This window comes from Condylostylus longicornis, unplaced genomic scaffold (assembly GCF_029603195.1).
Source record: "Condylostylus longicornis isolate FDR11 unplaced genomic scaffold, ASM2960319v2 ptg000055l, whole genome shotgun sequence".
Lineage (NCBI taxonomy): Eukaryota > Metazoa > Arthropoda > Insecta > Diptera > Dolichopodidae > Condylostylus > Condylostylus longicornis.
The window spans coordinates 3,175,332-3,186,525 of NW_026578024.1; the positions used below are offsets into that span (position 1 = coordinate 3,175,332).

An 11,194-nucleotide genomic window follows, 5' to 3' on the forward strand; every position below is an offset into this window, starting at 1 on the left:
AGGAACAGTTAATTATTTTTTATATATATACATGCGTATTTATTTTTTAAGATTCTAACATTGAAGATTTTTGCGTTTCGAACTTACGTATTAGATTAAGTGAAATTTTATTTTTTTAAAAAACAGGGCTAGACAACCAATTCTTGTTGGTCATTTGTTCATTATGAGAACTCTTATGTAAATGAACTCTTCATTTTACAGAACTATGCAGATGTACTACAGTGACTATACAAAATCTGCATGCTGAAAATCGAATTCAAAAGCTAATGAAATATTAATGCAATTTCAATTACTAATTTTAGACGAATTTCGGCAACCTCTGCCTTTCTTTTCAATTAAAAAGATGTACGAATTCTTGTTATATAAAGGCTTAATTTAAATTTTTGCAACCAATTTTGTTTTAACCAACATTTTCTGCGAGCCATAAAATAATTGTATTAAAAAAGTAAATTTTAAATTTGAAAGTTACTTTGTTACATGGGTAACTAAATTACTACGCCCTTAACACTATGTAGAATGAAAATTCTGAATTTATTACATGTGACTAATGAAACACCTTCGCAATCGATTTAGACTGTTAAAAATTTGTAAACTACATAAATTTATACAATATTTTATAAAAATATACATACATACATATATATATGCACATATAAGAAGTTGAATTTATTACTTTCCTTGTATTATTTTTAACTCATGTTTAGCAAAAGTATTACATACAACTATAGGCAAGATTCTAGAAAAAAAAATTTTCTGAATAAATCCTTTCTCTTTACATTTTCTCTTTACATTTTTTCCAAGGAGAAGATTTAATGTTCTTTCAATTACAATATTGTAATTTCTTTTGCTCCTTCCTTAAGTGTGAATAACTTTGCAAAATAAAATGCTAAGATTAAAATATTTTTTCCCTAGATAGACCCTAAAATTAAGTATTGACGGCATAGAACTGCATACAAAGAATCTTTTATTTATATTCAAATATTATTTCATCATCTTATTCAAACGAAAATTTTATACCTAGGAGCAAGAAAATTGATGTGAAATCTACTGTATTCTAAGTTACTCTTTGAATTTCTTTTGACAACAATCAAATTTTTGAGGTAAAAAATATCAAACATAAAAAAGTTTAAAATATTTAAATATTATGCACTGTAAAGGTTCTCATGATCCGATCATCATTTGTAGTATTTGCACCCTTTAAACAATCAATACTGAAATTCATTTTTGTTATTAGGACTATATCTATAATACTTTTATTTACATAAACCCAAACGCTAACACAAATTATGCATATCTGACAAAATAAACAAAATTTTTTACAAAAACAATCAACTTACTAAAGATAATTACAATTAACAAGTCGAAATGATTCTTCAGTAAACTAGTCTATATAATCATATTACTATACAGTTTTCCTTCAAATGAATAACCTCCTAATGACCCAACAATTGATCATTCAATATTGATGATGAAGCGACATTGAAATTTTACGATTTTTTTTTATCACAACGTATTTTTATGTTATTATAAATAGACCGAAATATTTGTTAACTAATTCAGTTTAATTGAATCTTAATCGAGTGGTCGACGAGCCAGCGTATTAAAAATCGATTAAAAGTAATTAAAAATAAAGAAAAAAGTAGCTGAAAAGGATTAAAGAAATAAAGGAACTTTTAGTGAAATTTCAATCGAGAAAATTTACAGAAAAGGATTATTTCTAGAACCGTTAAAAAGAAGGACTTTTTTTTATCTAAATTCTTTTTAGTAAAACTGAAACTCTCTCGAAGCTACAGTTCTTATACTAGAACGTTACCCACGTCATAAAAGAGTTTTTTTTATAAATCACCCTTGCTTTAGTCGTTGAAACAAATTTTTTGTTATCTACATACACATATCTGAAGATAATATAAAACTACTTTAAAGAAAGTAAGTAGCATTCTAAAATAGAAAAAAAAAGTTAAATCCTTATAACCTCAATTATTGTTACATAACAAAATGTCATTTTTTCTAATAGAATGGTTGCGGCTAAAGAAATGGGTCATATTACCGTCCCCAAATATACATCAGATGCATTTAATAATGTAGAATATGAATTACGTATTTCATATACTGTTGAAACCGATAAACGAATTATGTCATTTGTTGATATACTTTGGGGTATGGAAGTAACTGGAGGAATCGATCAATTCGAGCCTCTTACAATTGTAAATGTAACAAGAGCTGGTTTGGCACGTCGTGCTGGTATGCGTGTTGGTGATGTTATTACTGCTATCAATGATACACCTGCCGAAGAACTTACACTGATGGAAGCACAAAGACTAATAAGAGAATCTGGAAAATATGTTAGAATTTATGTTCGAGGGTAAAATCTTAAAAATATTTTTTAAACAATTTAAACAAAACTACATAATATTTGTATGTACATATATGTATAAATGAATTCATATTTCTTATAGTGATGTCGATCGAGACAGTGATGATGAATTAACTGTAGACTTTTGGTTCAAACCAAGAAAACCATGGAGAAAAGACTTTGAACCAATCAATTGGGTATTCCCATGGAATGATAGAAGAAAACCAGTCTACAGAGAATCAAATTGCTTTATGGTACCAAGTAAAGTTGAAGAATTCGTAAGATCAAAACGTAGTGCAACATCAAATGTTGTTAAAAAACATCAAAGTTTAACACCCGGCAGATCAGTGACACCAATGTTCGCACAACCATCTACCAAACCAACTACATTAGCGCCATAAAAATAATAGCTTTCTAAATATTAATTCATAATGAGCATCTCTAAAAAATCAAAGAAAAATTTATTAAAGAAATAATGTTTCTTTTTGAATTTTTTTTTCCAGTTTTTCGACTAATTACAATAGTCGAAATAAAATGTTTAAAAGACTTTTTCAATTCCATTTACATTCTAATTAGATGTTAAGAATATTTATAAAGAATTATTTTGAATTAAAAAATTTTCAATAAATTATGGCTATAAGAATACACCTACGCTCTTTTACTTTTTAAAACAATTTTTAAGAAAATCTCAATAAATGATTTAAGTAAAACATGGAATTAAAAAAATTAATGTACAATTTTATTAACCATATTTAAAAAAAAATGCGATAAAGGAGGTAAAATTACTGAGTTCATTAAGTCTTATGTGTATTCTATCCTTAATTATAAAGGATAAATTAAAAATCTTTTTAAAATTTCATTGTAAAGATCGCACAGCTTTTCTAGCAGCATCATCTAAATCGATAGCTGTTTCTATTTTTAGTTTTGAATTTCGCAGTAGCTCATTTGCTTGCACAGCATTTGTACCAGCTAATCTTACTATAAGAGGTAGTTTTAAATCTAATTTTTTACTGGCGTTTATAACACCACGAGCAATAGTTTCACAATTGACAATTCCGCCGAAAACATTCACCAAAATTGCTTTGACATTTTTATCATTAGTAAGAATTTGAAAAGCTGTAAAATTGTAAAGAAGGAATTACAAACTGCAGATTTTTAACTTTTATAAACTTTTTTACCTTTAAGAACTTGATCTTCTTTAACGCCACCACCCACATCTAAGAAATTTGCTGGACTTCCTCCATTTAATTTTATAATATCCATTGTTGCCATAGCTAAACCAGCACCGTTTACCAAACAACCAATATTACCATCCATTGCAACATAATTTAAGTTATTTTTTGATGCTTCAACTTCTCTAGGATCTGATTCATCTGTATTTTCCATTTCAAAAATTTTCTTTTGGCGAAATTCTGCATTATCGTCAAAATTCAATTTGGCATCAACTGATATTACTTCTTTTGAATCGGTTTCAGCCAATGGATTAATTTCAATTTGTACAGCATCAACACTTTTGAAAAGATTCCATAGTTTTAAAATTTCAGATGAGGCTTTATTTATCATTTCATCAGTTTTAAATTCAAGAAATTTCGCAATTTTTAAACCTTGTTCCTGAGTTAATCCTTCTTTTATATCTACTGGAAGTTTTAATATTTTTTCAGGAGTTTCTTCCGCTACAGCCTCAATATCGACACCTCCAGCTGGAGAAGCAATAACAACAGGTCCATTACTTTCACGATCCATCAAGATACAAAGGTAAGTTTCACGAATTATATTTACACTTCTGGCTACCATAACCTTTCTTACTAAAATACCTTCTTTTGGAGTCTGTTTTGTAATTAATCTTTTACCGATCATTTTTTCAATTAAATCTGCAACTTCTTCTTTCCTAAAAATAGTTTAATTTTTTACTTTATATTCATAACTTTATATTCATAAAACCTTACTTGTTTGTAATATGGACGCCACCTTTAAATCCATTATCAAAGTGACCTTTGCCTCGCCCTCCAGCCAAAATTTGTGCTTTAACAACATACTCTGGACATTCTTAAAATAAAAAATCATGGCTGAATGCAAATTATTTTTTAAATTATTTTGAATTTTTTTAGTTTCTATACAGTAGTACACGCAGTAAAAGTTTCTAAATGTTTTGTGTAAATTCATTATGTTTATTTAATATGAAAACTGGAACAACAAGAATATTGGGCCCGAAAATGACTTAATCTTGAACAAAATCCAGAGAATATCTAAGAACAATTTTCCTAGAACTGCAGACTTCTTAATTCTTATAAAAATTACTACTATTAACTTACTAAATTCCTTTAAGTCGGAGAAATCTTTTTTTTCATCCAAAACACGAAATTCTTGTATTGATACTCCAGCATTTTGTAAGAGATCTTTGCTTTGATATTCCAAAAGATTCAACGATCTGACTGGCTGCCTCTGAACAATCTAAAATGAGAATACAACGTTATTTGAAAATGAAAGTAAAATGAACTTACTACCTTCTGATAAGCAAAGTAAGTTTGAAAATTGTGTAAACATTGACGATTTAATCGGAACATTTTTTATTTTGTCGTTTTATATCTGAAAAACAGTAACACCAATTAATATTGAATATAAATATATTAAATGTAATTTGTTACCTAATTATAGATTATGAAAAAGGTTATGTAATTCAATTTCTTTACACGAACGCTAAGAGAAAGCTATTTTTAATCTATTTTAATACCAACAAACAATAAAATAAGGCAGCAATATGAAAATTTTTATAAAGTTATTATTTATTTTAATGAAAAGCTAATTCAATTTTAAATAGCGAGTGCGTAATTTGAGATAAGGTTTTTGAAGCCAAAATAATGATTTTCATAAACCTGTTTATTGTCACAAAATATAAATTTTCTAAACCAAACATTTCTTATCAGTAAACATATGATAAACAATTTGCACATGTGGCTTGTAGTTGAAGTACACCGGCCATGTAGTTGGATACAATGTAGCGTTATGCGTATATTTTCATTAGAGTCACATGTACCAAATAGAGTACCAAAACTTCCAAATGAGCAAAAATTTTTAAGCTTCTTTAATACCTTTTTAAAACTTTATCAAATTACTTTTTATTCCACCTACATAATATAAGAGAGTATTTTCCTTAAATATTCCCTAAAAGAAAACCCTTTATAAAAGAGTTAACATTTCCTTAACGTCATTTTATTGTTTATGTCAGCTTCTAAAACAGTTTTTGTACATTAAAAGTTATAAATCTTAAAATAATAAGTTATAAAACAGTTCAAAATGTTATTGGTATAATATTTCACTGATCAAAAATTATTTAATTTCATTTTTTTTAAAAACCATCTTTAATGTTATTAGTATAATTTTGGCGAAAAAAAACTCCTCAAAAGTGGTACTTTAAAAGTTAATTTAATAATTGAAAATTAATGTGATGAAAAATTTATTTTACTTATAGTAAAAGAAGTACTTTTTAAAACAGTCTCAAATATGTCAACGATTAAAACTGAAAACGGCATCACCTTTATATAAAAAAATATTCACCATACTTAGAGCGACATATGTAGATTCAGTATGTAGTAAGATATGGTGAGTTTATGTTGTATAATCATATGTTATTCGCAAAGAAATGTCAACTTGTTATCATCCAAAATCAAAACATTTTATTTTTCCGAATTTGAATTTTGAATACATAAAGGTTAAGAAATTTAACAATTTTTGTATTTATTTTCAAAAGTTTGTGTTATGAGCAGGTCCAATTAACACATTATTATTGCTGATATTTCAGTCTTCGTGGAAAGAACGTTTCTTATTCCACATCTACAAAACAATTGTATGGAAAAAGGGAAGCATGTTCAAAGGATAATGACGTAAGCTAAAAACAATTGAACTTACCAGTGTATATAATAATGCTTTAAAAAATATTTTACTGAATTTAATAAAAAATAGTATTTTCATATGCGTGCACATGTATTCAAAACAATATTTAAATATATAAATAAAAAGACATCATTTGAACAAAAAATCAATTTACCTAAATCGAGGACTTCCAAAAAATCATTTTACCAAAATAGCTTCATGCGTGGCAATAATTAAGGAACATGGATGATTATTACAGCTATGATTATGAAACTTTCGATACATCTGATACAGATGACTATGATGAAATGCTTATGAAAATGCAATATGAAGAAAACTTATCAGAACTTTGGGGCAATTGCATTGAACCTTCAATTACCCAAATTATGCAATACATTATTAAGCTGGTAGGAATAAACTTTTTATGCCGTTTTGGATGGATTGTTTGTAAGTAACAATGTTACTAAGTTTTGGTTTTACATTGCGGATGCATAATTTTTTATGTTAAATTTTCAGTATCATTTTGTCACATTCCTAATGGGGAACATTTAATCTCATTTTTAAGCGGATGGACAGTTCTATACTTAGTTATTGGTTATGGTTACATTTATCTATTATCATTCGGTGTTATCAGTTATATTTTATTGAAGTTTTTAATAAATTTCTTCAAGCCATCAAAAAAAAGTGTAAAATCGAATGCTCAAAATTTTATATCGGACGCAGCAAGTGCAGTAGCCCTAAATGAAAACGATATTAAAAACAAAATTGGATATTCTTTAGGTCTAATTTGTATAATTGGGCTAATAATTTGTGAAATTAGTCAAAGCAATATTAATTTATGGCACCAAATACGTGGCATTCAAATGATTTTAACAATGAAAGCAACTTCACTGGCTTTCGATTTAGACTCAAAAAAGATAATTAAATGTCCAGGAATATTGGAATATTTTGGGTATTTGTTTTGTCCAGCGAATTGTGTTCTTGGTCCATGGATTCCATACGAAGAATACCAAGCAATTTTTAAAGGATCAAAATTTGTATAAACATTTAAATATATTTTAATCAAAATTAAAATTTTAAATTTGCAGAATATTAAGTGGATATTTTGGACTCTAACAAACATTGTAGCTTCGCTAATATTTTTACTATTGTCAAATTGTTTTATATCTTTGTTGGCACCAAGTATAACTTGGAAGTAAGTCGTAAATTCCATCTTCATTAAAAAATGAAAAATGAAATTTTTTTTCAGATGGTTTTCAGCTTATAAAGATGCATTCTCTTTCAGAAATAGTCATTATTTTGTTTCATTTCTTTCTCAAGCCACCATGACAGCCGCAGGTTTTGTTAATCCTATTTCGAATCGAAATTATGAAATATCTCCAATCTTTGGTTATATAGTGACAAAACCATGGACGATTGAACTACCAAAATCACTAGTTCAAATTGTTGTTAACTGGAATATACCAATGCATCGTTGGTTAAAAACATGTAACAAATAAAAAATAATCTTTAGCTGCAATTATTTATTTAAATTGTTTTTCGTTTTAGATGTTTTCAAAGTAATTAAACCCCACAGTACTGCCTTAGCTATATTTATAACTTATCTAGTATCTTCTCTACTGCATGGTCTAAATTTACAATTATATGCTGTTCTTCTATCACTTGGATTTTATACTTTTGTAGAATACAAATTGCGACAAAAATTAGCCAACATATTTAATGCATGCATCTCATCAACAGACTGTAAACGTATTTGCCTTCATGAAAATAAATGGTGTACACCCATTTGCCTAGTTATTAACATATTTTTAAGTTTGATAACGGTCATGCATTTAAGTTATTTGGGAGTAATGTTCGAAGCATCAACTTCAATCCAGGAACAAGGATATTCAATTGAGCATGCTTTAAATAAATGGAAATCTCTTGATTTTTTGTCTCATTGGACTATGTTGTTCTCTTATATATTTTATTTGATAATTTAAAAAAGCATTTTCTTTTATAATGAAATAAGTTCTTCCTATATTAGGAATTTATCTCTACTACGAGTACTTAAGAATTACAAAACCGAAAGTATTTTATTTGCTAAGAAAATTAGGTCTTCAAAACAAAAAAATATATTGTGATTAGAAAAATAGAATTTTATACAAAAATTGTGAATAAATTTTATTTATTATAAAAGATTTTTAATAAAAAATATAACTTTATTATTTTTTAATTCCTTCAGTTTCATTATTATTGTAACTTGCGATAAATATTCTCAAATTCGTAAAGTAACAACTTTAATATTTTTGCAAATATCTCCGTATGGTTGAAGAATTGGATTAACTTCTTCTGAAACAAAATCGATTACTTGTTCACCAGCACGACCAGTAAATGTTTTAGGATCCATAATGCTCTCTAAGTCTTTCAAAATAGGAGCAAAATAAGAATCATTACGAATACGTTCTATTAAATCATTATCCTTGCCATGTAATTTAACTTGTTCACCGGCTGTTTGTGAAAGTACTCGAATTTTTTCATGGCAAACTTGACGATCTCCCCCGGCTTTGACCATTGCCATAATAATATTTTCTGTAGCCATAAATGGAAGCTCTTGTGCAATATTTTTTTCAATTACTTTAGGATAGACCACTAAACCCTGTGTAATATTAAGTAAAGTTAATAGAGCGGCGTCAGCTGCAAGAAATCCTTCAGAAAGTGTAAGCCTTCTGTTAGCTGAATCATCCAAGGTTCTTTCCAGCCATTGTGTGGCATGTGTATTAGCTGCATTTGAATACAAAGATATCATGTGCCTAGCAAGAGCGCAACATCTCTCAGATCTCATTGGATTACGCTTATAAGCCATTGCTGAAGATCCAATTTGACTTTTCTCAAAAGGTTCTTCAAGTTCTTTTCTGGATGCTAATATTCTAATATCGGAACACATTTTATGAATTGTCGTTCCTAAACTTGAAATAGCACCCAATACAGCAACGTCGACTTTTCTTGAATATGTTTGTCCCGTTACTGCGTAAGGACGTTCAAAACCAGCTAATTTAGTCACAAGTTTATCTAGTTCTTTAACTTTATTACTATCTCCAGCAAAGAGTTGAAGGAAGGAGGCTTGAGTTCCCGTTGTTCCTGAATTTTTTAATTTGGATTATGAATCTAAAAATGTTTTCAAAATTGTTTTTTACCTTTTACACCCCTAAATCTTAAATCATCTTTGCAACGTTTTAGAGCTCGCTCATCCATTAATAAATCTTGTAACCACAAGCATGCTCTTTTTCCAACTGTAGTTAATTGAGCAGGTTGTAAATGCGTAAACCCTAAAATGGGTAAATCTTTCCAAGTTTCTGCAAATTCTTTAAGGCAATATATAACAGATACAACTCGTTCCAAAAGAAGAGATAACGAATTTTTTATAATAATTAAATCTGTATTGTCTCCCACAAAACATGATGTTGCACCTAAATGTATAATTGGTGCTGCTAATGGACACTGTTTTGCGAAAACATGAACATGCGCCATAACATCATGCCGAGTTATACTTTCCTCTTTAGCTGCCTCTTCGAAATTTATATTTTCAACATTTTCTTTCATTTCTTTTATTTGAGAATCACTTATTTCTAATCCAAGTTGCTAAAATTTAAGGTTAATAAAATGTGTAAGTATTCCATTGTAAATGTACCTAGATAGTTAAGTAGAAATATACTTTACCTTTTCTGCTTCAGCTAGCCAAATCCATAAGCGTCTCCATGTTGAAAACTTAAATTGGTCACTGAATAAATATTGCATTTCCTTACTAGCATATCTGGTACTCAATGGTGATATGTACCCCGTTTGATTAGAATCCATAGTTCTTGCTTTTTGATTCAATTAACACAAGTGATTCACTTAATGACGATGGGAATAACAAATAATTTATAAAACTAATTTTCCGTAAAAGAAATATAAACCTATCGTGCTCAAAACAAAATTAATATGCACTTTTATATTTTAACAACAAAAACAAGCCTTTAACAGATTAACACCAAATAACATAAACTACTGATAACATGTCAAAGTCAAAACCTTGTGATCTCAGCTGCTTTAAATAACAGTACTGTTTTGAAATAGATAACAAAATTGCAAAAATAAATTAAAATTACTGACGTTGTGCAATATTTATAAATATTTACGTTATTATTATTGTAATCGAATAACATTTTTATTATAAGCCTCTTTTTCTTTAAAAAGGAAAAATTTATCAAAATTAAATCTTCATTGAGTTTGTATGAAAAATTATTTAGTTACCAAGAGATGGCAGTAAAGTTCAATTGATTTGATATAGTAAAAATCATAGAGAATAGAAATAGGAACTGTGGAATTGAAACATTTTTGTGAACAAACATTTTACAGCAGTTTTTAATTTACAGCACATTTGAAACGAATTTGAAATTTCTTGAATTTATTCAAAATTGAAATTTTTTTCTTGCTATCCGTCTGTTCAATACTGATAAATACGTTGTATTTATTAATTATGTGTGTAAAAATAAAATTAAGTAATCAGTAATGCTGAAGGAATACTGTTATACAACAAGAGTATAATTATCAATATTACATAGTTACACAACATAGGGTCAATGCCATTTTATTACTTTCATTACTCTACATTCGTTTCTAATAAAATTCGTTTTGCATATTATGCAAAACTATGTACGTTATGAAAATGTTGAATGTTGCGTACAACAACACGCAAGAAGTCAACAAGCACAAAATTCTCATTTCTGAATTTTTCCGACTTTTTTGTATATCATAGTCCTCTAATCTGTCTATTGCGCTGTAAGCACTCATCTCCTTTTCCACACATATTTTCGAGTAACTTGTTTTACTTAACTTTTATTATTATTTACAAAACTCCCTTGTATGGAGATCTCAATACACAAAAAATATGATAATTGTTTTGAATGGTAGATTTAAAATGATTTCTCAATATTATGAATTTTAACT

General features: G+C 28.0%; 4 protein-coding genes across 5 annotated transcripts; 2 read left to right on the forward strand and 2 right to left on the reverse strand.

Moving 5' to 3' along the window:
* The first annotated feature begins 1,892 nt into the window (after positions 1-1,892).
* Positions 1,893-2,998, forward strand: LOC129611743 (PDZ and LIM domain protein 3). Its single transcript, XM_055525040.1, has 3 exons — positions 1,893-1,926; positions 2,015-2,362; positions 2,457-2,998. The coding sequence occupies exons 2-3, from the start codon at positions 2,016-2,018 to the stop codon at positions 2,752-2,754; spliced, it is 645 nt and encodes a 214-aa protein (XP_055381015.1). The 5' UTR covers positions 1,893-1,926; position 2,015; the 3' UTR covers positions 2,755-2,998.
* An 81-nt stretch (positions 2,999-3,079) lies between these two features.
* LOC129611902 (succinate--CoA ligase [GDP-forming] subunit beta, mitochondrial) lies at positions 3,080-5,210 on the reverse strand. The gene is made up of 6 exons (XM_055525321.1): positions 4,999-5,210; positions 4,858-4,939; positions 4,666-4,804; positions 4,295-4,399; positions 3,532-4,236; positions 3,080-3,469 (listed from the first exon to the last, which is right to left on the reverse strand). The coding sequence occupies exons 5-6, from the start codon at positions 4,208-4,210 to the stop codon at positions 3,210-3,212; spliced, it is 939 nt and encodes a 312-aa protein (XP_055381296.1). The 5' UTR covers positions 4,211-4,236; positions 4,295-4,399; positions 4,666-4,804; positions 4,858-4,939; positions 4,999-5,210; the 3' UTR covers positions 3,080-3,209.
* A 799-nt stretch (positions 5,211-6,009) lies between these two features.
* Positions 6,010-8,327, forward strand: LOC129611769 (protein-serine O-palmitoleoyltransferase porcupine). Of its 2 annotated transcripts, none has more exons than XM_055525073.1 (6): positions 6,010-6,234; positions 6,314-6,670; positions 6,740-7,260; positions 7,312-7,418; positions 7,473-7,711; positions 7,772-8,327. In XM_055525073.1, the coding sequence occupies exons 2-6, from the start codon at positions 6,466-6,468 to the stop codon at positions 8,203-8,205; spliced, it is 1,506 nt and encodes a 501-aa protein (XP_055381048.1). In that variant the 5' UTR covers positions 6,010-6,234; positions 6,314-6,465; the 3' UTR covers positions 8,206-8,327. The 2 variants fall into 2 exon arrangements, with proteins under 2 accessions (XP_055381048.1, XP_055381049.1); XM_055525074.1 differs by having other exon boundaries at positions 6,371-6,670.
* A 13-nt stretch (positions 8,328-8,340) lies between these two features.
* On the reverse strand, positions 8,341-10,274 carry LOC129611770 (adenylosuccinate lyase). The gene is made up of 3 exons (XM_055525075.1): positions 9,923-10,274; positions 9,400-9,844; positions 8,341-9,343 (listed from the first exon to the last, which is right to left on the reverse strand). Exons 1-3 carry the CDS (start codon positions 10,058-10,060, stop codon positions 8,481-8,483), a joined length of 1,446 nt encoding a protein of 481 aa, XP_055381050.1. The 5' UTR covers positions 10,061-10,274; the 3' UTR covers positions 8,341-8,480.
* Between the last annotated feature and the right edge of the window lie 920 nt (positions 10,275-11,194).